The following is a 24870-nucleotide window of genomic DNA, read 5'->3' as shown; positions in this document are numbered from 1 at the left end:
TTTTGGTATTTAAGTTTTAAAGAAAATGTTGTATACTTGAATCACATGGTTCCATGTTCAACTTTTAGTAACAACGTCCTATTAGCTTTCTTGATTTGAGGTGTCAATTATATACAATATAGATTGATTTATCCTTTTTTGTGATCTTTTGTCGATTAGGACCACGAAGTAAGATTTATTTTGTGCCTACAGTAATAGAAACCAACTAAAAGAACATGAATGAATGGACATGACGGTGAGACTAGGGAGAAACTTGTTAATAGCGACAATCACTATTTAAAGATATTTAATTCTCTTCATTTTTCTCAAAAAAAAAAAAAAAAAAAAAAAAGAAGAAGAAGAAGAAGAAGATATTTAATTAAACGAAATTAATTTGATACATTGTCTAGTGGTGATGCATGTTTAGAGCTTGTTCTTAGGGTTCTTGAATGCTGTTGTTTGGCTATTTCTTGGGTTCAAGTCATATTATTGTTGTGTGTGAGATTTTAGGTGTTTTGGACTTGAACTTGGCCTTATTGTTGAAAATCGCCGAAGGGATAATTTTGGTGTACAGGGGAGTACCCGCGGGCGGAACGGCGGGCAGAGGCCTACTCGCCGCCCCACCCGCGGGGAACAGGTGACCTCGTGGGTGTGTACCCGTGGCCCCACCCCGCGGGGTACATTGTTGGTGATGGGCGGGGATTTGTTCCCAGTGATTCTTTTGCCTCGGTATTGATGTTTTGACCATCCGATGTTGTTTTATTGGGCTATTTGTGAGTCTTCTTGACGTTTCGTATGTCTAGAACGGTATGCTAGGAATCCATGTAGGATTTGGTGTCTTGAATCGTGCTAAGGGTCCGACTTTGTGATTCGTTGGGCTATTGTGAGTCTTGAATGTTCTATGGAACTACTTTTGGTTTACCCATTTGATAAACATGCTAGTTTGATGTTGAAATGCTAGTATGTGCGGTTTGTTCTTTCTTGTTGGGATTGGCAACTTGTGTTGACAATCGTTTGGTGTTGGATCGTGATCCTTCGTTGTTGAGTATGATTTCATGTCTTTGTTGTGATCTATTGATTGATTCCAATGATATGAACGTATGTAAATCGTTGTACCCTTTGATACTTGATTAAGGTTATTGTTGAGCCTTAATCTTCTTGGTAATGATGATGATATTGTGTGACTATGATTGAAATTGGTGGTGTGTTATATGAGCTTGGCTCACATGTTGGAGGCTATGTGAATGAAGTTAATGGTACTCTCGTGTACTGAGAGTTCAGCGGGATGTTGGAGGTTGTTAGAGGGGGGACGACGGTCCCTGGCGGTACAAGGTTGGACTCAGAAGTACAGGATGACACTAGGAGGTAAAGGTTGGAACTGTTATAAGGTCGGGGGTAGCCATAAGGTTGAAACAGGGCATAAGGTTGGAACGTGGAACTATGATACTTGTGACATATAGTTGTCAGTGGCATGTAGTTGCCACTGTGTGAATGTGAATTCTTTGCTTATTAGTATGTCTTGATGTATTCTACTTTGTGATCAGTAGAATGCATCCTGAGTTGTGTTGTCTTTCATGTTTGTTATCTTGTTGTTGTTGTGAGGAGGGTGATTCCTATTTCTTTTGAGGGTGTTTGATGAGTCTTTGAAGTTGACTTCTCTCCTTGATTTTGAAATGATATATACTGTATTCCGTTTCAAAATGATTTTGACTTATACTTATCTATATATGTTATTTAACGCGTATTGATGGGTTACCAGCAATATTCGCTGACCGGGTGTTATCTCCATGTTTATTCCCTTGTTCTATAGGTTTTGAGTAGATGCCTGAGAGCGCTAGACGTGTATTGCTAGATAGATTAGCTGTCCTGTGTAGATGTTATCTTTGTTGGTCTGTGAGCCTAGTTTAGTGGCCGGTGTGCCTTGACACTTTATGTTTTTGTTGAATTGATAGTTTTTCTCTCCTGTACATGCGATAGGTGTGGCATAACATGTCCCGATTTTATATAGTTTCTGTTGCTTTATGTCTTGATGATTAGATGTTTGCCTGTGCATTTAAGTTCTAAAAATGTGGTAAAAATCAGGGGTGTTACAGTTACCGTGTCCAACATGCATGCTGGACACAGGTCCATAGCATAACGATTGAAAAAACTCCACTGATATTGATGCTATAAGAGCCCACCACTGATATTGATGCTATAAGAGCCCACCTTCCCTCAATGCTTCCCCCAATTGAGCATTATTTGAACTCTTGAACATGTTTCCGTGTGTGAATTGCCTTTTCAACCTCTTAAATCTTCCTTACGCTTCCCCCAATTAATCATTGTTTGAACTATTGAACTTATTTCCGGACTTTTATTGTCTTCGTAAAAGGAAATAATTCATTCATGAATTCTCTATGAAGTTGTGCCCATGAGCGTAAATGAGTATTTGCTTATTTTAAGCTACTAATGAATTTGTTTGGCATAATTTATTTAGGTGTATATAGCTTATTTTAAGCTACTAATGACCCTCTATCTTCATTCGAATAATTGGGATCACTTGATTGTTACAAAATGAGCTCGAGGTTATTTATACTTATTCTACCTCTTCAATGGACGGTGGAGATCTACTTGATTGTATTACTATGATTATATTTCTAAAATCTTCCTTAAATTCTCTATAACCATATGAGTTCTATAATGTTTTATATGATTCTATAAATCTCTACACTTATATATATATATATATATATATATATATATATATATATATATATATATATATATATATATATATATATATATATATAGGGAAGGGATCGGGTGCATTTGTGGCTTCCCGTGCGGTTGTGCGGTAGATAAATGTGCGTGAGTTTTATACTTAATGTGCGTGAGTCTTGTGCTTAATGTGCCTGAGATTTGTACTTAATGTGCGTGGGTGTGTAATGTTAATGTGCGTGAGTTTTGTACTTAATGTGCTTGAGTATTGTGCTTAATGTGCGGGAGGTTTGTGCTTAATATGCGTGACTTTTAACACAATCGCACAGGAAGCTATAAACAAAATACATTCAGACCACAAACTCACACACGTTAAACACAAAAGTCAGACGAAGACGGAGACGTATATGATGAAGAACAGAGAGAGGGAAAGAGAGGATTAAGGGAATAGGAAGAGAAGATGAAAACGTATATGATGAAGAACAGAGAGAGGGGAAGAGAGGATTAAGGGAATAGGAAGAGAAGACGAAGACGTATATGAAGAAGAACATAGAGAGAGGAGGAGAGGATTAAGGGAAAAGAGATGAAGAGAAGACGAAGACGTATATGTACAGGAGCAACATGAGCACATTAACATTACACACTCACACACATTAAATACAAATCTCAGGCACATTAAACACAAGACTCAAGGCACATTACGTACAAAATTCACGCACATTAAGTACAAAGTTCAGACACATTAAGCACAAGACTCATGCACATTAAGTACAAAACTCACGCACGTTAAGTACAAAGCTCACGCACATTAATTAACCGCACAACCACACGGGAAGCACCCAACCGCACAGGAACCTTTCAATATATATATATATATATATATATATATATATATATATATATATATATATATATATATATATATATTTAAGAAAAATATTCAAGAATAAAAATATTCGATATGCCATCCATATATACAAAAATATATATATATATATATATATATATATATATATATATATATATATATATATATATATATATATGTAAAAGTCACATCATCATAACTTGTAAAACTTTTAGCAGCTTGGTTCATCCATATCCAGTCATTATTATGTGGACCATATTATCAAATAATGTACATTCGGTATACAAATAATATACTTTCAGTATATTAAAAATATATATTATATTCAGGAAAAGTACATTATTTAAGTATTAAAAGTAAATTATTTTGTATAATGTACATTCAGTACACGAATACTGTACTTTTAACATATTAAAATGTACTTTTTATTATGGTCCACACAACACTATGTGAACCATCCACACAATAATTTGCCATCCATACCAAACAATATATATATATATATATATATATATATATATATATATATATATATATATATAGAGAGAGAGAGAGAGAGAGAGAGAGAGGGGAATGTTCAAGTGCGGCAGTACACTTAGGTGCGACGGTGCGGTTAATTGTAGGCCATTAGATTAGATAAATTCAACGAATCACATTCATCAAGGCTTTTCCGATATTTTCGCGCGCGTTCTCACACTACGCGAACTGTAAGGTTAAAGTCGTCATTGGGCACCAGAATAGATCAAATCATAGTGTTGTGTGTTTTATGTTCGTTATTGGTGCATTATTAACCTTACTGTGGTGTATTTGAGAATTCGTGTTGGTGCATTCCCGAGCGGTCAGTGCGACCGCACTAATAGTTATACAAATATACACCATCCATGTTAGAAAATGCACACCAAAAAGACATGCACAAATTAGTTACGCATCACCAGAACGCACCACTAGGTATGAATAAAAGCATCACACAGTGTTCAGAAATACACCATTGGGGTGGTGAGTTATATGGTGTACTTTTTGTGTGTGTTGTGTGTTTTTTGGTGTATTTATGCAGTTCATTGTGGTGCTTTTTCCTAACACTATTGGTTTCTTTTGTTAACACTGTTGGTGTATACTGACAAGCGACCGATATAAATGACCACTACAATTACCATAACACCCCCCCACTTACCAGGACGTGCTTAAATCTTTAAATCTTCAGAAATTAGTCGCTACCGTTAGATTGAGCAGAATGGACGATGCTGATATGGCCGCACCGCCGCACCTAAAGCCACTGCCGCATATGAGCATTATTATATATATATATATATATATATATATATATATATATATATATATATATAACCCCATAAACAATGTTTCATAGTCAATAATAACAATAATCAAGTAGGACTCCAATTTCAAATAATTTGATCCAACAAAGCAATCATTTTTCTTGACTTTATGTGTTTGTTTGGTTTTCCATATATGGTCGTGCATCATCTCCCCATTTTCATCATGCCAGTCAAACTATTCCACTCACCTCCCACCATTCCCCACTCCATTATTCTACCAAACTTCAACGCTCCACACTCGATACCTTTACAACCTATATAATCTAATCTCTTAATTATTCACGATGTGAATTTAATCTCAATAATTATTAAGGTGATGAATTTAATCACTAAAAAATTAAATCATTTATTTTGTTAAGTGATAAATTTAGTTCATAAGGACCCCAAATCGACACTTTAATTACAATTATAACACTAAATCTACATCTTAAACAATTAAGAAACTAAATATATTTTTCTCCTAATAATTAACTATCATAAATTGTTGGGTTCAGAAATATTTTATTTTATTATGCTGATAAGAGAAAAAGATAAAATTATTTCCCTTGCTTGACTTTCAAGAGAAACAGACCAAAAAGAAAAGGGGATAAAAATATAAAATAAAATAGGCGTAGAGCGCCGGTAAAAATGATGATTACGTCCAACATATCTCATCATTAAATTCGAGATTTCTCGGAAATAAAAAAAAAAAATTAAATTACCAAAAATGGCCGCAGATAAACGTCGTCGTTTCACCCTGAAGCTCTCCGTTAATTATTGCAGGATCGCCTACTGAATTACTTATCCGCAGTTTTGTTTAAAACATTCATCACTCAAAGGCGAGCTACTATAAATAGGGAGGCTTAGCCATCTGGCGCTCAGTCGTCAACGCTCTCTAGCCACACCGAAACTCGAAATTCTCTCCGCTCTAATCAGATTGATAATGGCTGCCAAAGTTTACATCGTGTAAGTCGATTCTTCTTCGTCACAATCTCTAGATTTATCTGTCTATTTTTAACGCTCCTCTTTTTTTTTTTTTTTTTTCCTCCGATTTTTTAAATTTCCTGATGAGGTCCTGATTGCATGGTTTCTATATGTGGTTGCCGATTATCGCGATTTGTGAATTGGAAATTATTTTGATTTTCTATTTGGAAATGATTGTGATTTGTGATTGATTTTTTTTTCAGCATAATTTTCTGGTTCCGTTTAGTTATGATCAGGCTAGTTGTGTTAATTTTGTGCTGTAAATTGGTTTGACCGCAGTTGGAATCTCACTAGAAATAATAATAATACAAATATAATAGTTATGATCAGGCTAGTTCAATTGGTTTGACCGCAGTTGGAATCTCGCTAGAAACCTTGGTCATTGAAGGATCTTGACCAATTAGAGAATTTAGAGGAGACGAAGAGCCTTGTGTACAGGACCTCTTCGAGCCAAAATTTAAAAAAAAAAAAATGTAATTGATTAGTATTAGGTAGTGCGACTTTTATTGATTTCTTTTTAGCAAATCTCTGTTCTATATTATGTGGTATTTATGATTTATCTATGGCAGGTTATTTACGAGTAGCAGCCAATGAATATGAATGACAATTTGTCACGACAATACGTTATAGTATACAATATTTGATTAAAAATAAATTGATTTTAATTGTGTGATCTGCGATTGGTGTTCAATTGCATGTATTTTTATCAGATATGGCTATTAAATTTCTATTTGTTCAATAGATATTACTCTATGTATGGACATGTGGAGAAACTAGCAGAAGAGATAAAGAAAGGGGCTTCATCTGTTGAAGGTGTTGAAGCCAAACTGTGGCAAGTAGGTTTTCCTTTCCTTGCCATTTCGTTCTTTAAATGCATTGTAATATAAATTATATGCTTGAGTAAGGACCTTCATATGTTGTTCGACAATGAAAATTGTTGGGCTACAAGATTATAGATAGATATCTAATATCTTTATGGCTGTATGAGTATTTCCTTTAAACTGTTTCTTTCCTGTAAACTAAACTGTGTTCCTCACATCTCTTCTGGGTAAAACTTCAAGTTATCACAAAGTAGATGAGCCACTGATGGCCTTGTATAATATAAATTGAAGAATTAGTAAACCTAAATTAGAGTAACAGAGTAAATTAAAAAGAAAAATAGTGAATTATGTCACAGATTTAGAATTATAATACTTCCATTGAGTAGAGTAGCTTTGACATCAGCAGTTGCAACAATGAATTTGTATATTTCATTGGAATTGGGAACCTTGATCCTTACTATTTCAGTTAATTGATATGACATAACCTCTGTTCTGATACTTTTCCACCTATTCTGTCATGAAAGTAAGTATTTCTCTCTCTGGATAATTAGTATTTGTTACTGGTCTATTCATCCATTCCTGGATACTTTAGGGGTGCCATCTTAGTTAGTTCATCTCGTTCTCTGGATTACAAGAATTAACTTGCTAGATCATTCAGATACCTACTTAATAAAAAAAAAAAACTGAAATAATAATAATGATGATAATATTTTGATTGTCTCATTTTCTTTCTGTTTTCCTACATAGAGTTCCTTTACAGAGACATTCTAGATTTACTAAGAAAATTGGTTTAGCATGAACTTATTATGCCTTCTAATTCTAAAAGAACAACATTTCACATGACAGGTGCCTGAAACTCTGTCAGATGAGGTTCTAGCAAAAATGAGTGCGCCTCCAAAGAGTGATGTACCTATTATTACACCTAATGACCTGGCTGAGGCTGATGGCTTTGTTTTTGGCTTCCCTACAAGGTTCGGCATGATGGCTGCTCAGTTTAAAGCATTTCTTGATGCAACTGGAGGTCTATGGAGAACACAACAGCTGGCTGGCAAGCCTGCTGGCATATTCTACAGCACTGGATCCCAAGGTGGTGGGCAGGAGACAACACCGTAAGTTATTGCTTGCAGATTTCTAAAGTAACCAATGATATTTCACTATTTGAAATACTGGGTATAACAGGACCATTGAACTATCTTTCTTTTCCTCATTAAATACTATATAGCTTGACTGCCATCACTCAGCTCGTTCACCATGGGATGATCTTTGTGCCCATTGGATACACATTTGGTGCTGGCATGTTCGAAATGGAGAGTGTCAAAGGTGGAAGTCCTTACGGTGCTGGAACTTACGCAGGGGACGGCTCCAGACAGCCATCTGAACTCGAACTACAGCAGGCTTTACACCAGGGGAAATACATTGCCGCCATCGCCAAGAAGCTCAAGAGTGCTGCCTAATTACTTCTCTCATACATTATTCCTAGTCGCATTCTTTTTTAATTATAATCTTTTAACTCCCGAAGGTCGTCTACAACTTATATCTTTGATTCAGTGATTGTGAAATCTTTCTTGTGTACACTTTGTGTATTATATGCTATTGAGGACTATATCTCCATCTGCATCAATTGGTATAACAATTGGTTCAAGTATATTTTTAGCATAATATAATTTTATAAGAATGTATTGCAGCCTGTTTAGTGTTTTTAAAATTTTTTTTTTTTTTTCTATCAGGGAAATGATGAAAAATCAGAAAACGTGTTTATTTTCCATGTGTGTGCGTCATATGGTATCTATGATATCTAAACTTTATTCTGAATATTTATATATATTTGAGTGATACTTTTCAAGTCTAATTTGTATGATATGAATAACATATAGGGATTACAGTTTGTTAGGTAAGACCAAGTAATTGGCCCTTGGGAATCCTAATCGGACAGTTTCGGGTGATTGATAATCGGATGTGAGATGGGTTCAATTCAAGTAGAAAAAATAATACTTTTCACGTATTTGAGTAGTAGGAAATTCTTATGTGTATATTTTAAAATAGAGTTAATACCCAAAATCGTCCTCGACTATAGTGATTTTTCTCAATTTCGTCCTAAACGACTTTGGTGACCTAATATCGTCCTAGACTTTTGTGTTTCGCTCAATTTAGTCCCAGACTTTTGTATTTTTGCTCAATTTAGTCCCTCATTTGTTACTTTGTCCATTTGGTATTAAATAAATAGACAATTCAGTAATTTTAATATTGGCATCTCTTTACTCATAGACATGTGAACTGCGAAATCTTTTTTTTTTTTTTTAAGAATTACTTCCAGAATTACTCCTAAAACTGCGAATATAAAATTTAATTTGCAGGTCTGGGAGTAATTCTGGGTGTAATTCGTACAAGAAAGAGGAATTTCGCACTTCACAAGTTGAAAGTAAAGAGATATCAATATTGACATTACTGAATTGTCCCTTTATTTAACACCAATTTGACTGAATAACAAATGGAGGACTAAATTGAGCGAAACACAAAAGTCTAGGACGATATTAGGTCACCAAAGTCGTTTAGGACGAAATTGAAAAAAACCACTATAGTCGAGGACGATTTTGGGTATTAAATCTTTTAAAATATATTCAAACAAGTTCGGGATGGGTGCAAATAATAACATCTAATCCTAAATACAAGTAAGTTATATTGAAGTTCGCACGCAGTGGCGGATACAAAAATTTTGTTCAGTGGGGGCGAAACATTAAAATAAAATGTATAACTTAAAAAAGAATAAAACAATTAAAAAGTTAGCCATTAATATTGTTAGATATGAGTGAAAAATAAACAAAATATGAAACGTAATTAATTTGATACAATAATTCTAATATAAAACACATTATAAATTACATATTTTATTATTAATAAAAAACACATTATAAATTACACATCTGAAGTTGGTCATAAATATGGTTAGATATGAGCGAAAAATAAAAAATATATATTTATAATAAAATATAAAACATAATTAATTTGATAAAATAATTTTAATAGAAAACACATTATAAATTATACATCTTATTATTAATGAAAAACACATTATAAATTACACATCTTATTATTAATATAAAAGTATATACATATATTTTGAAAGCCTAATGTGGTGTAAATACAATATAAGATTTGAACCCTTGACCTTCCCCAAGTAAAGGAACATGCTCTGCCATCTAAGCTAACTAACAATTTGTTAATATTACCTGTTTTATTTACTTATACTAAATATTGTACTATATATATATATATATATATATATATATATATATATATATATATATATATATACAAGAGTTATATAGGGGTAGGGGTAGGGGTGGGGGTGGGGTGAGTGGGGGCAGCTGCCCCCACTGTAGATCCGCCCCTGTTCACACAAGTAAGTCAGTTTGTTCTTGAGTGGTAAATTGTGTGCAAGGACACATGATCGAGTCTTGGTAGAGGAAAAAGAAAATTCATGTAAGAGGTAATCAATCATAAGTGGAGTTACGATTATTTTTACATTTGAAAAATAACAAAAAAAAAAAAAAAAACGTGTTTAATTTCCCAATCAAATTCTTTGTCAAGTTGAGAAAAATGAAAAAAAAAAAAAAATTATTTTCAATTCTAAATTGAAAACAAGGATAAGAAACATGTTTTTTTTTTTTTAATGAAAATTATTGTTTCCGGATATTAAACCTACCTTTAGTAATAGTCGCATCAATTGAAAAAATGTGTTGAAAATAAAAGATGTGATGTTTGATTTACTTATATTGACTAAACTTGAGAATTATATTGTCACAATTATATGTAGGGAGTGAGGAGTATGATTTGGTTAATAGATTTTCTTGAATAAGACAACAATGAAAATAATGAAATCTAGTTGTTAGAAACAACTTTTAGTGGTAGACGTGGAGCATTGTGTGTTGACTTTATAATTGGTGATTAGAAAACCTTGAATGGTGTTGAGTGTAGTTCAGAGAGTTAAGTTCTGAATGTGTGTTGCAGTCTATAGAATTGAAGTATGTAGTTTGAGGAGGGGGATTTGAGAAACAAATCTTTTTCTTAGGTTCTCATCCTAGTAGGCAAAGTCGTTGTAAGGTTAAATTAGGTGTTCATTCAAGATTTAAGAGGAGTATGAAGCGTGTAAAGCTCAACAAAAAAACTAATGGTAGCTTAGTTTCGAAAAATGGTGGCACCAAGCAGCTGCAGATGATGACACACCAACATAGTTGTGAAATTGTTTAGAATATTGGTGATCAGAGACGAAGTCACTGTGGGCAGTCGTCCCACCCCACCCCACCTCTTTATATATATATGTATATAACATATATAACATTAAATTTTATATAAAACCTATATTTATGTTTAAATTACTAATAGTTTGAGTAGATTAATTGGTTGAACTCCAAACTTGATGTTAAAAAGCTTATGTCATCACACGTCCAAATCTCATTTGCAATATTACGTACTTGTACTTATCTTCTCTCGTTTATTTTATCTCTTTCATTCCTTCACAAGATAAATTAAATATTTTTTAGTTTACTTTTTATGAATCATTTAATTAACAAATTAAATAATGGTCTTTTAGTATACTTTTTATGAATCAGTTAACTAATGTAGTATATACTATTATATTATACTTCATTGTATTCGAATTAATTTAGAAAAACTTAAAGTTGATCTAACTAAAAGAATTAAAATTAAAAAGTATTTATGAATATTTTTTTTTTAATGCTACTGACTCTGTTACATTGTAGTATCTGTTCAAACATACTTTCTCAACCTATTGAAGCACAACAAATATCTGTTCAAACATGCTTTCTCAACCTATTGAAGCACAAAAAGTCAACAACGCATCCACTGAGGCTCGATCTCATGACCTCCCATATAGGAGAGGTCACTACATGTCATCTGAATATAGTGTTATTTAAATTATTTTTTTTAATTGATTATGTTTCATATTTTGTCATAAATATTTTCACATTTTCACATTTTCACTCCACTCAAGTATATTTTTTGCTCCGACCTTAACTATCATGTAATTTATCAAAAATATTCTATTGTAATTTATAATGTATTTTGTATTTTAACCATATTATGGTTGTTTGATATTCTGTCATTACCATTTTTAATGTTATTTAAACTTCGCTCACTCAGATGATTTTCTTGATCCGTCCTTGTTGGTGATAATACTTTTACTTTAAATTCTTTCCCTAACCTTAGCTTCTAGTGAACAATGTCACAGTTAGGGATAAGGCCAGGCTTGTAGCGATTAGTTGGAATATATTGATATTACTAGTATTTTATATGCGCGATGCGTAAAAAATATATGCCCAATATTAAAATTAAATATTAAAATCTTAGTTATATATCTTTTTTTTTTTTAAATAATAGTGTGTGTGTGTGTGTGTGTATATATATATATATATATATATATATATATATATATATATATATATATATATAATTGTATGAATTGTATATATAATTGTATGATAAATTACTATATATAACTATGGTAACATAAATGAATTAAAACTTACCATTGAAGGATGTAAGAAAAAAATTATTGTGTATGCATGTACATAGTAATAATAGTGTGGAAAGATAACAGAAGTTATAACGGCAGGGATATTTTTGTCCAAAAAATTATGTAGTACAACTTTTATAGCATAAGGTACAAAAAAAAATTTAACAGAAAAAAGGGACAAAAATCAGGGGTATAACCTGGATTGGAACTTATTATGTTTTTAGATTAGTTCAAGTCATTTGAATGATAATTCACATTATTCCTCGATCATCTTGGGAGTGGACAATTGATGTAGTTTTTGAAGACGTGTATGATGACGTTGGAGAGCGGATGAGATTATCTTCCCAATATTACTATAATTCTTCTTTTCCTTTAGTTAAGAAAAGAAAAAATACAAAAGAAAATCTTATTCTTAGTTGGTTTTGTTACATGTTTATGCCTTTTTTTTGGAAGGTCATGTCTTTGTCACTTTCTATCTTTGTTTTATTATATTCTTTATGTTTGCAATAAATATGTTTTTTAAATTTTTTTTTAAAAGAAAAACCTTTAGATTCATAATAATCATTTTATGTAATTTGTTGGAAAAGAAAGAGAGTCTAGATGTTAGAACATTGTTAGGGAGTAAGTTGCCATTTCCAGTATTATATGAAGGAAGAACTTCAATTCACAGATTGGGAGGCCATTTTGATGACACAAGAAATTAAAGCCTTTATGTATATATACAATAACAATAACAAAACAATGAAATTATGGTTCGATTTAATTTAAAAATTAAATGCAAGCAAAATTTTCATATAAATAAATTTTTATCTTATTATTATTATTATTATTATTATATTATTATTATTATTATTATTATTATTATTATTATTATTATTTTATACATTAATTTATAAATAGTTCAGGACAAATTAAAAAGAGGAAATTTTAATTTTAGTCATCAACTATTATGGTATTGTCACCTTTAATTTTACTATTTTTATTTTGTTTCATTACATTCTTAATTTTTATTTATTTACCACAATTAGTTTTGCACTTAAATTTTTATCACTCAATCATTTAATTAAAATATATAGTTTACGAAAAAAGGAGAAAATTATATGTTAGGAGAAAAATGGAATGACAAAATTTTAAATAAAAAAATAATTGTGACAAACAAATGAAAATCAAAAGTTAAAATTTAAAAATTATAATTAAATTTAATAATACTACAATGTTAATGGACTAAAAATGAAATTTGCTCAATTTAAAAACCTAAACATCCACATTATACACACATTATGTCATATGAAGAATGAAGCGTGTGAGTGTTTTGGGATCTCTTTTTAATTTTGTTTTCACATCAACGAAAACTTTTTTTTTCTTTGTTTATTTGTTTCATCACTAAAAATATTTTAATTTTCTATTGGAGCAATGTTTAACTGCGATTAATTTTATTTATCAACTGTTTAGAGTAATAGCTGCTTTTGAAATTGGGGTGCAATATATATTTAGATTATTTAGATTATGTTTGATTGGAGACTTTTATATCGTATTATGAAACTTGATACTTTTTTTTTTTTTTTTAACAAAACACACCAAAATTATTATATAAGCATCAAGTCATTACACACCGTATTATTAGAAACAAACGAGGGGGCGATATCTAACCAAACCCGACTACCTGAAGACAAACTAGCATCTCGAGCCAATAAGTGAGCAACAACATTAGTTGAGCGCTTAACAAAATGAAAGTACACATTTGCAAAAGAAGACAAGTAAAAACTAGCTAATTAATATCCTGAAGAAGGAGACCATATGGCGTGAGACTGTACCATTCTGAAGACCATACTATCAATAATCTATTATTGTATTTGTTTGCATATTTTTGTTATCATAGAGTAGGATTCAAATCTTTAAGTAATTATAAAACTCATTACTCTTTTCTTCTCCTACTTTTGAACAATGAAATAAAAATGAGGAAGAAAAAAAGAGCTTATGATTTTTTTTCCAAGACAACAAGCATATATCTTGTGTCCAAGATTTGTCTTCTTTGAAAGCTCTTGACAACTCTCTAATGGTAATTGAACAGTAAATTTGATTTCAAGAATTATTCTCTTTCATGCATGCACAAACAGAATAACCAAACAATATCTAAGAAAACACTTGGTATCAGGCATTTGCAACATTAGATTAGGCTCTTCACAATCCTAACGATGATTACCCCACATCTTTAGATGCTATTAGATTTGGCATACATCATATCGGACTTACACCCTTCCTATCTTGCCCACAAAAGACGAGATCAGTCGTCTTGGGACCCGATAAGATTTGTGAAGTTGGTAATCACAGTGACTTACTGACTAGAACCCACTACATTCTGTGTAACACCCACATTGCGATCCTCAGGATTCTATTTTACGTTTTTACTTACAATTTGTTACTTATGAACCAATTGAGTTACTCGTGCAGAGCAGACCATTTCTAATGATCATTTTTAATATAAATAGTGATGTGTCTCACATAGACTATTGATGAAAATTTAGACAATATATAATATTCGAGTTAAGTACATGAACTAGATCGAATAGTTAGGTCTTTGTTCATACCATTACGTATTAGAGCGAAAACCTATGGAGAAGAGGTAAAAAAAAAAAAAAAAAAAAGATTTTCTGTCTAAGTACGTTAAGATTTTCAAATGTACAAATATACTACACAAACAAAATATGATAATAAATTGAAGCTAAGTAAATGTGTTACTACTTATAAGTTAATATCTACACTTAACTTTGTATTCATATTAAGATATTTTCAAATCTCGTGACTTGATAATATAAAATAATGCTTAGTTAATGAGTTAAGATTTAAGAACGCAATTGTATGATTATAATATGGAAATAAAAACAATGGAAAGGTGCAAAAATGTGGAATAAATTTGTGCTAGTTTAATTTGGGAAATGTATGCAACAAAGTATTAAAAAGATGCCTTCCAATGGAAGCAGTTCAACGTGACCACTCGATAAAAAGCACAAAAAGCATGGTTGATAGCTCCTTCACCTACACCCTTCCATTTCTTATTCATGATAATTTTAAAGAATATTAAACAGGAAATTATAAAAAATAAAATTAATACAATAATATATACACCCTAAAAAGATGGTGGCCTGTGGCATGGGCCACCCCGACCTCACCTCCGACTTCCACTAACTTATTCCAAACACATAAACATATCAAAAAGTCATATTTCTTATAATCAAATCATTTCCCCCCAACACCCTTGTTCTTGAATTCCATTACTTTTTTGTTTTTTTTTTTTTTTGTTTTTTTCACTTCACCGGACTATATTCTAAACCTTATGAATCTGTTTTCAAACTCATAAAAAGGTTCGTGACAACAATCAAACTCTCATCCTATCGCTAAAAACAAGTCTTATCTAAGATTTATCATCCATAGTATGTATGTAACTGATATAATGAAATCAATTAATTGCTCTATATCCTTAACACACCTGCAGCTTTAATCATATAATTCTTGAAGTATTACATACATGGCTACATTTGCAACTACGAGATATATATATATATATATATATATATATATATATATATATATGGTCCCTAATATTTGCCAAAGTTGTATGATTTTGCCTGTAGCTGGCACTACAATCACCTGTCCTCTAAAGCCACATTTCCTTTCCCTTTCCCTTTCTTTCTTTTTTACTTTCCCCTTCTCATCATCATCTGGACCTGTATGGACTAGTACTACCAGCACTGCTGATTGTACGGTGCCCCGGCCCGATCACCTTTTTCCTTTCTTATCATCCTCATCATTCCTACCTCCACTTATAACCAAAAAAAATTTATTACACGAGTCAGAGCACATGCTAGAATTAACACATATTAATTTTGTGTTTTGTACTCACTTGTATACTCTTTATTATAATGATGTTTAGATATCATATCAGTATCTAATTATCGTTATAATATAGAGTATACATTGCATTTACAGTGTAATAATCATGTAACGATCAGTAATCATAGTTAGTGAGATTGAGAACTCATATAATATAACAAGAATTGTAGTGTTGTTGTCGTCCCTCTTATCTAAAACATCCACCAAACGTTGGTGTGAGAGGGAAGGTCATCGTGCTGGATATCGGCACCAAACACAATCCCCGACTCCTAAGATCTTGCCCGCTTGCTGTTTCTGGATTCTTGGATTTCTCGAAATTCTGCATCGATATAAATTGTGTTTCTAAGTCAAAACCCATAACAACTGTAGAATGAAATCTGTGAATACAATACAGGGTCATCAAATCATAATCTGTTAATATTGTGTGACTGCATTATTTGAAAAGAACTTATGAATACAAAATAATGTAATCGATCAATTACATATATGTTAACATTATGTGTTCATAGTATACAAATTGTGAATTTTTAAAAGCTAAATTGTGAAACATTTGGACCCGGATTCACAGAGTAATTTGCAAAGTCCATGGACTAATTAAATTATGCTTGTAACTAAAATGGAGTTATGAAAAAAGTGAATTAGAGTAGATTGAAATGTGTTAGGATCAAATGTGTATCACTACGCCTAAAGTAATAATTAGTAACGCATGTGTAATTTTATTTTCTTATACTGCCACATTTTTTAGAGGTAAGATGCTGAATTTGACCTTTCAGGCTAGACCTTCGCCCTTTCCGGCCACCTGATATTGAACTTGGGTGGCCTTTCACCGGCCTCCGCCCAAAAAGATGTATAGTAGAATGGAACTAGAACATTTCCTTACCAGTTGATGCCGCATGGAAGCTCCACTCTTCAAGTATGGTGTGCTCAAGACCTGCAATTTTCCACAGGAACACCAAATTCATGAGAATTCAATTACTCATAGGTTGTTTTAATATATGAACTCTAACAGAAAATTTTCAAAATAATAATTATAAGTAGTGTCAAATTTACATTGACTTGATCATGGAGGAACTTGATGTATTCAATGGCCTCGGAGAGCACAGAAGCTGTGTCAGTCTTATAAAAAAAAAAAAAAAAAAAAAAAAACTTTAATTAGCCTGACACTAAAACATAATTAATAAAGTTAATCACCTCTCGATCACCTTATTGCCATATTACTCACAAAGTTAAAACTTAAAAATGGATGTGTATTGTTTTACCTTTCCAAAAGGAGAAATTAATTGTTGGAGTGCTGTGATTCTGTCCCCCATCTTCTCTTTCCGTACCTAATTGCCATCGATTAAACTCAATTATTCCATCAACTTAATCACCCAATTAATCTTGATAGATTATCTGTCTAAAAGCTAGCTCTCCGACAATTAACCTACATACCTTAAAAGCTGGCATGGGTGTCGCCGTGTCGTTCTGATCGCGCGGCCTTTTGCTTGACGTTTCCGTACAGCCCGCCGTCTTCGTTGCCGTACTTGAATCTCGCTGGCCTGCTGATATATTCTGTTCCCAGAAATTACAGTAATTATAAACTGCTCTGATACCAATTATCAAATCAAACATTTAATAAGTCAATAATTAATACATTATTTTATTTTTTAGCAGATGCTAGACTCGACCCTCTGAGTCACTGTCCAACAATTATAGAGGAAACAGATCAAATGAGATGTTGTATAGTGTCATGCAAGTTCTAATAACCTTTGGTTTTTCATCGACGGGGAAGAGGCTGAACTGTGCGTCGTCGTCGTTCATAGCGGCGTTCCAGAAGGTTGTGTTGTTGGAGAACTGCGGCTGCCTAGGTCGGAGAAACTGAGGAAACTTGGACCACGTGGGAGACGTGATGTCGCCGATGACGGCGCCGCCGCCGCCGCCTGGTTTCATCCCATAATTTTGTGAAACATCATAAGAAAAATTCATTGGCGACGATTCAGGTTGCAGAACCGCGGAAGCGGTTCTATCCAAGTCGGAGCTGGCGGTTGAACCCTCGAGAGACGACAGCGGCGGCGTTGGTTGAGGTTGATCTAGCGAAAGCCGGTTCATTTGCTTGTCGTAATCGTACGAGGACGAACAATCCTGCTGAAAACTCGCGTTCGCGTTCGAGCTACTAAAACCCAAAAAAAAACAAAATCAACAAAAAAAAAAAAAAAAAAAAAAAAAATCCGATGATGATCGATGAGTAGAAGATAAGATAAGTGGCCTGGCTTACAATAAAGAAGGAATATTATTATTATTCCAGCAGGGTATTTGTTGGGGAGAAAGACCTAAACCCATGATGTTGTGGAAACCGTGATGAGACAAAAGAGCAGCGTCGCCGCCGCCGCCGGCAGCCGACACGGAATCCAAGGAAGATTTAGGTTTGGAGTCCACTATAAGGTGTGTCGGCCAGCACCCAATAAAGCCGCTGCTTTCCATGCTAACATCATTCTGGGTTGATGATATTGCTGCCGTTGATGATGAAGACGATCCACTACTGCTCTCAAACCGGTGATTTAATCTTGATGATGATGATGATGATGATTCCCACCAATTTCCACTCCCAAGTTGAAATTCTTCTGCCATGGATTCTTCTCTGATAATCTTTAATTCTTCAATTCCAAGCTGATAATAATATATAGTATTTTATACTTTTTGTTCTCCTTTTTTATTTTATGTGGTGTGGGTGAAGGATTCTTATTATCTTGTCGATCAATCTTGGGGATTTGGCTTTGTAAAATGAAATCAAAGCGCTGGATGAGAGTATTTATAGTAACGCTAAGTTGAAGAAATTCGTGAATTGGCCTGATTTGACTTTTCATTTCACATTAGGGTTTTCATAGCACAATGAAAAGTCATTTTGGAAATCGTTTTAATTTGTATTTGGAATAAGGGTCAAATAAGTCATCAAACTGCACACGATAAAACAATTAGGCCACTGAACCTAAAAAACCAACAATTAGGTCCTTAAACTAATCAATTTCAAACAATTCTTCCAATTGGAAGGTTTCCAACAGGTCAACAGGTCATCTCCCAAATTAATTATTTTTTTAAAAAATTAATTAGTTTTAAATTAAACTAAAAAAAAAAACTGGAATCCAGCCGGAACCAGTTTTTTTTTTTTTTTTTTTTTTTTTTTTTTAGTTTAATTTAAAACTAATTAATTTTTAAAATTTAAAATTTAAAAAATAATTAATTTGGAAGGATGACCTGTTGACCTGTTTGAAACCTTTAAATTGGAAAAATTGTTTGAAATTGATTAGTTTAGGGACCTAATTGTTGGTTTTTTAAGTTCAGTGGCCTAATTGTTTTACCGGGTGCAGTTCGATGGCCTATTTGACCCTTATTCCTTTGTATTTTTGTTGTTCGAATCCCCAATCCAAAGACCCCGTCCCAACTCGACAGAGCATCTCAGAAGATATAAATTATGGTAACTCAGCTGAATATGGAGACTAAATATTTACTTACTGTGCACGAAGAGTCAATCATTTTGAGAGAATGGTAAGACTCAATTCCTGGTAATTGTCAATTTGTATTTTTAGCTCACACAATAAGTGAAGTCAAACATCGGCATTGCGTTATGATTAGGCATTTCTTTTAGTGCGATCGACTCAACTTGCTATACTTACACTGAACTTTTCATCTAACAATCCTTAGATGAGATCATAACCTATGTAAAATGACAAGTGTGCTTCCAAATATTTCGTAATGGTCTCAATTTTATTGGAATAGGAACAAATTAAATAATAAAAATTATAATTAACCCCCCCCCCCCCCCTCCTTTTTTTTTTTTCTCTCTAAATCAATAACATTTCACGTTACTAGAGCATTAAAAATGAAGTAAAAAGTAGTCGGTTGTATAACTCTGATCTAATACAATATTATTCAAAAACTTTACTTATTTCTTTTAGAATAAAATTTATCTTAATTTGAGTACAATGTTGTAAATAAATCTCCCCGATAAATGATGTACACTTCTGTTTTATTAAGCGATATACGAATTGTGTTGCCCACACGTATTATTATTGCTAAGGAAGTCATTTCTATGTCAGGTTACGGGGAGTGGTTTGACAATCCTCTTTTTCTTGTTGATTGTCTTTCTACTGATTTAATGAATTAAATTTTCTCTTCAAAAAAAAAAAAACTACAAATTTTTAAAAACTCACCTAAATAGGACATAAAGATGGCTTGATTTAGAATTAATTGGAATCCAATATAGTTAATTAGTTATCATATAAAATAAATTCCATTTCTTCCTCCATGATGAGTAGGACGTTTTTTTTTTTTTTTTTTAAAGTACGTACTTTTGATTCACTACTTCAAATTTGATTAGCTTTGGTACTCAACTATTTGTTAGCCCCAAACAAGTTAGATATTTAAATCATTTTAATATTTGAAAAATTAAAGCACAAGTGTTTTAATTTGCTTGCTTAGTTTTGCTAAAGTTTTAAAAGTTTTGTTAGAATTGCCAAGGTCATTGGTGAATGCATACTACGGAGTATAAAGTAAGTGTGCCTGTAAAGTAATTAAGAATGTTTTACAATGGTTCGTCAAATGATTTAATCTCCTATCCATTTCTACCTTATTTTCAACTGGTCAGTAATTAATTTTTGCAAAGGGTTATGATTTGTACGTGTATATATGTGTAAGGTTTTTTTTATTATTATATTTTGTATTTTTAATAATTGTAGCGGTTCTCTTTTTTTTTTTTTTTTTTTTGAAAAGTTACTGGTTCTATTACATTGTAGTATCTGTTCATATACTTTCTCAACCTACTGAAACACAAAGAACCAATAACGCCTCCGCTGAGGCTCGAACTCATAATCTTCCAAATGGAAGTCCAACCCGGGTACCATTAGACCACATAGTCCTGGTAATTGTAGCGGTTCTCTAAGTATACATAAAGTGCAATACTTATGGTATTCAAGAATCACAGTAAATTTTCTACCGCAGCATAACAATAATCTTATCCAATTGATATAGCATATTGAGAAGGAAACTTTAAGAAGAAGAATAAACCTTTCAACTTCAAAAAAGAAAACTTTGAGAAGAAAAAGAAAAGCCTTCATGCCTTCCAACAGCTTCATTAGTTACCATTGCCGTGAAAGAAAAAAAGGTTGGGATTTAGGGTTTTATTTAATTAGTCTAATTAATATTAATACAATATTCAAGTCATAATGAGGTGCCTGTACTCTCCATGTAGGTGCCGAATATTATAAAATATGTCAAATAATATGACACCTAAGTAATGTTACTGGTTTAGCCAGTAATTAATTGGAAAAATATTAACTTTTAAACGTTTGATGTTTTAATTGCACATATTTTATGTTTAATGATTTTATTAGACATAGTTGACAAATTTTGTGTAAAATCCAAAAAAAAAAAGACCCTGAAGAAAGCGCCAATGGAAGATAAATGAGAAAAAGGTATGGGAATGAATGAAGCTACTATCACTAGAGAACCCCATAGAAGCACTAGACGAAGAAAGGATGAATTGAAGACCTTTGTCTAGACCTACACAAAAAAACTATTATTTTTATCTAGTCGAAAATAAAGTTTCGACTAACTTACCGACTACTTTATAAATTTAAAAAAAGACCTTCGATATTACTGACCACTAATCAAAGTGGAATGAGTGGGATGAAGCAAACACCCACGTAATACGTCATATCCAATAAGTCATTAATATCTAACAATTTTTTATTCATCAATTCAAGTCATTCTTTTGAGTAAATGAAGTGTATGCATGAGCTATAAATACCTTTAGTGAGGGATATCCTTTAAATATAAAACCGACCAAAAATAATGGTGGCATGATTTAATTAATCCTCTACCTAAAAAAGAAAAATGATTTGTTTTTGGAAGGGGAAGTCCTAATCAAGTGAAATAAGTCTCCTAATACTGACAATACAAGAAAAACCATTTTTATACGGAACTGGAGGAGCATTCAGAAAACAATTAATTTCAATCAGTCAATTCAGTTCCCACCAACAAATTATTATTATTTTTTTAAATGGAATTAATTAACAAAGAAAATGTATGTATATAATTATATATGTATGTAAAAAGGTGAAAGAGTCGGTGGGAGAGTGGAGGAAAGGGTTGGTGGAATCCTTATGTTATCCTTTGCTTGATATTTTGATTTTTGACCCTTTTCTTTGGGTTTGAAATTTGGAATTAAATTTTGAGATAATGACAAAGTCAACGACTGGAAACCACTCGCAGTGCGCGTGCGGCACGCAGGGACCACCTACCCAGTTCCCAAGGCCGCCAAAAAAGCTTCTTTTAAAAAAAAAATATTTTGACCTTGTTTAGTAATATAGTTACTTTATCATTTAATTTCGATTTCGATTTATTTGATCATAATTTGCGATTTGTCTTAATTAAATATTCAATATAAATATTTGATAATTAACTTTTTGTAAAAGTTTATTACTCTAAAATGTTAAAATTCAAAAAGATGTTCAAAACAACTTTTTCAATCAGCATTTTTTAGAAAAATTATTTTGCATGCAATTAGCTATCAGCTAACCGCTAATTTACCAAATATCTTTCTACAATCAGCTAATGCTATCAACTAATAAAACTCACCAACCTAATCAGCTAATAGCTATATACCAAACACTCCCTTTATGATTTTTAAAAATACAAAAAAATTCATCTGTATAACAAATATAATCTTAAAGAATAACACAAACACACATATATGGGCACACTCTAATCGAACGGTCGCCCAAGAGAGAAATAAGAACCACTCGCATCCGTCCACGTGTCCATGTCAACGAATCAGATGTAATTTTAAAAAAACAACGCGGTGACAATTTTGTAAATAACTCAAACTGTGGTACAAGTAAATGTGTTATAAGTGCAGGTAGCTGATCAATAGTTATGCCGTGCAACCGAATGTACCATGCGCATGGTGCATACGACGCAAAACGACGCCGTTTTGACTAAAAACGCGCGTCCCACTTAAAAAAAAATTCAGGTTCGATTCTCGACAATAGCATTATTGTAGATATATAGTTATGAATTTCTGGATATATAGTTATAAATTTGTGGATATATAGTTATGAATTTATGGATATTTAGTTCATTCATTGTGGATATTTAGTTCATTCATTGTAGATATTTACTTCATTCATTCACTGTGGATATATAGTTATGAATTTCTGGATATATAGTTATGAATTTATGGATATTTAGTTCAATCATTGCGGATATTTAGTTCATTCATTGTGGATATTTAGTTCATTCATTGTGGATTTTTACTTCATTCATTCATTCATTATGGATTTTTACTTCATTCATTCATTCATTGTGGATTTTTACTTCATTCATTCACTGTGGATATATAGTTATGAATTTCTGGATATATAGTTACGAATTTCTGGATATATAAAAATGTTATTGCCGGGAATCGAACCTGATTTCTTCTTTAAGTGGGACGCGCGTTTTTTTAACCAAAACGGCGTCGTTTTGCAACCGTATGCACCTTGCAAGGTGCATTCGGTTGCACTGCATAATTTGCGGTAGCTGATGCGCCTTTGTAAGTAAAAAGTGCAAGTAATTTACCTTGTTAACATTCGTGAACCTTAGGTGCAACTAATTATAACGTTAGGTGCACCTAGTTATAATGTTAGGTGCACTTAGTATTGATGCTCAGTGTCAATTTACTTGTACCTGTATTACATTTGACATGCACTTGTAATACATTTTACTTGCACTGAAGTACACTATATTAAACTGCTACTTGCACTTGTAATACATTTTATTTGCATTTCGATGTTCAATTGTTTACGAAAATGTCACAGGATTTTTTTAATAATAATTTTTTTTCATCTGTTAGATCTGGATACGTGGACGGATGACATGCGTTCTCATTTCTTTCCTGGGCGAGCAGTTCGCGCATGAACACGCCTATATATATATATATATATATATATATATATATATATATAGAGTTGCACTCGGGTGCGAACGGCTCGCCCAGGCGCGAAATAGGAATGGATTCTGTTCGTCCACGTGTCCCGATCTAATGGATGAGAAACACTGATTTTTTAAAAAAATGCGGTGGCATTTTCGTAAATAATTGAACATCGAATTGCAAGTAAAATGTATTACAAGTGCATGTAAAATGTATTATAGGTGCAAGTAAAAATTTACACTGAGCATCAATACTTAGTTGCACTTATAGTTCTAAGTAGTTGCACCTATAATTCTAAGTAGTTGCACACATAGGTATAAGTAGTTGCATCTAGGTGTATGAATGTTTGCGAGTGGTTTTCAGGAGTATTACTACCCGCTGAACTCAGATCAATGAATGTTAACAAGACAAAATTACATGCACTTATAGGTGAAAGTAGGTGCACATATAGTTATAAGTAGTTGCACACATAGTTATAAATAATTGCACATATAGTTATAAGCACACCCAGGTGCATGAATGGTTGCGGAAAGTGAATGCTAACAAGGCAAAATTACATGCACTTATAGGTGAAAATAGGTGCACTTATAAGAGATTTTACTTGCACTTAGATGTTCAATTATTTACGAAAATGCCACCGCGTTTTTTTTAAGTTATTAGATCTGGACACGTGTCACGCGCTGATTCATTCGCATTTCCTTCCTGGGCACGTATTCGCACCTGAGTGCGTCCCTATATATATATATATATATATATATATATATATATATATATATATATATATATATATATATATATATATATATATATATATATATATATATATATATATATTGTCA

The 24870-nt window shown here is 32.4% G+C and overlaps 2 protein-coding genes across 4 annotated transcripts; one reads left to right on the top strand and one right to left on the bottom strand.

The window, feature by feature from the left end:
• The first annotated feature begins 5665 nt into the window (after nt 1-5665).
• Nucleotides 5666-8307, top strand: LOC109190795 (probable NAD(P)H dehydrogenase (quinone) FQR1-like 1). The gene is made up of 4 exons (XM_019341407.1): nt 5666-5823; nt 6584-6677; nt 7509-7771; nt 7885-8307. The coding sequence occupies exons 1-4, from the start codon at nt 5801-5803 to the stop codon at nt 8114-8116; spliced, it is 612 nt and encodes a 203-aa protein (XP_019196952.1). The 5' UTR covers nt 5666-5800; the 3' UTR covers nt 8117-8307.
• Nucleotides 8308-15670: 7363 nt separating this feature from the next.
• On the bottom strand, nt 15671-18857 carry LOC109190794 (transcription factor bHLH123-like). 3 transcript variants are annotated; one of them, XM_019341406.1, is made up of 8 exons: nt 18341-18857; nt 18144-18238; nt 17833-18113; nt 17518-17637; nt 17346-17411; nt 17137-17202; nt 16967-17017; nt 15671-16405 (listed from the first exon to the last, which is right to left on the bottom strand). In XM_019341406.1, exons 1-8 carry the CDS (start codon nt 18691-18693, stop codon nt 16274-16276), a joined length of 1164 nt encoding a protein of 387 aa, XP_019196951.1. In that variant the 5' UTR covers nt 18694-18857; the 3' UTR covers nt 15671-16273. The 3 variants fall into 3 exon arrangements, with proteins under 3 accessions (XP_019196951.1, XP_019196949.1, XP_019196950.1); XM_019341404.1 differs by having other exon boundaries at nt 17833-18238; XM_019341405.1 differs by having other exon boundaries at nt 17833-18235.
• Between the last annotated feature and the right edge of the window lie 6013 nt (nt 18858-24870).

Source organism: Ipomoea nil, unplaced genomic scaffold (genome assembly GCF_001879475.1).
Source record: "Ipomoea nil cultivar Tokyo-kokei standard unplaced genomic scaffold, Asagao_1.1 scaffold1576, whole genome shotgun sequence".
Lineage (NCBI taxonomy): Eukaryota > Viridiplantae > Streptophyta > Magnoliopsida > Solanales > Convolvulaceae > Ipomoea > Ipomoea nil.
This window is presented reverse-complemented; position numbering and strand designations above follow the sequence as displayed.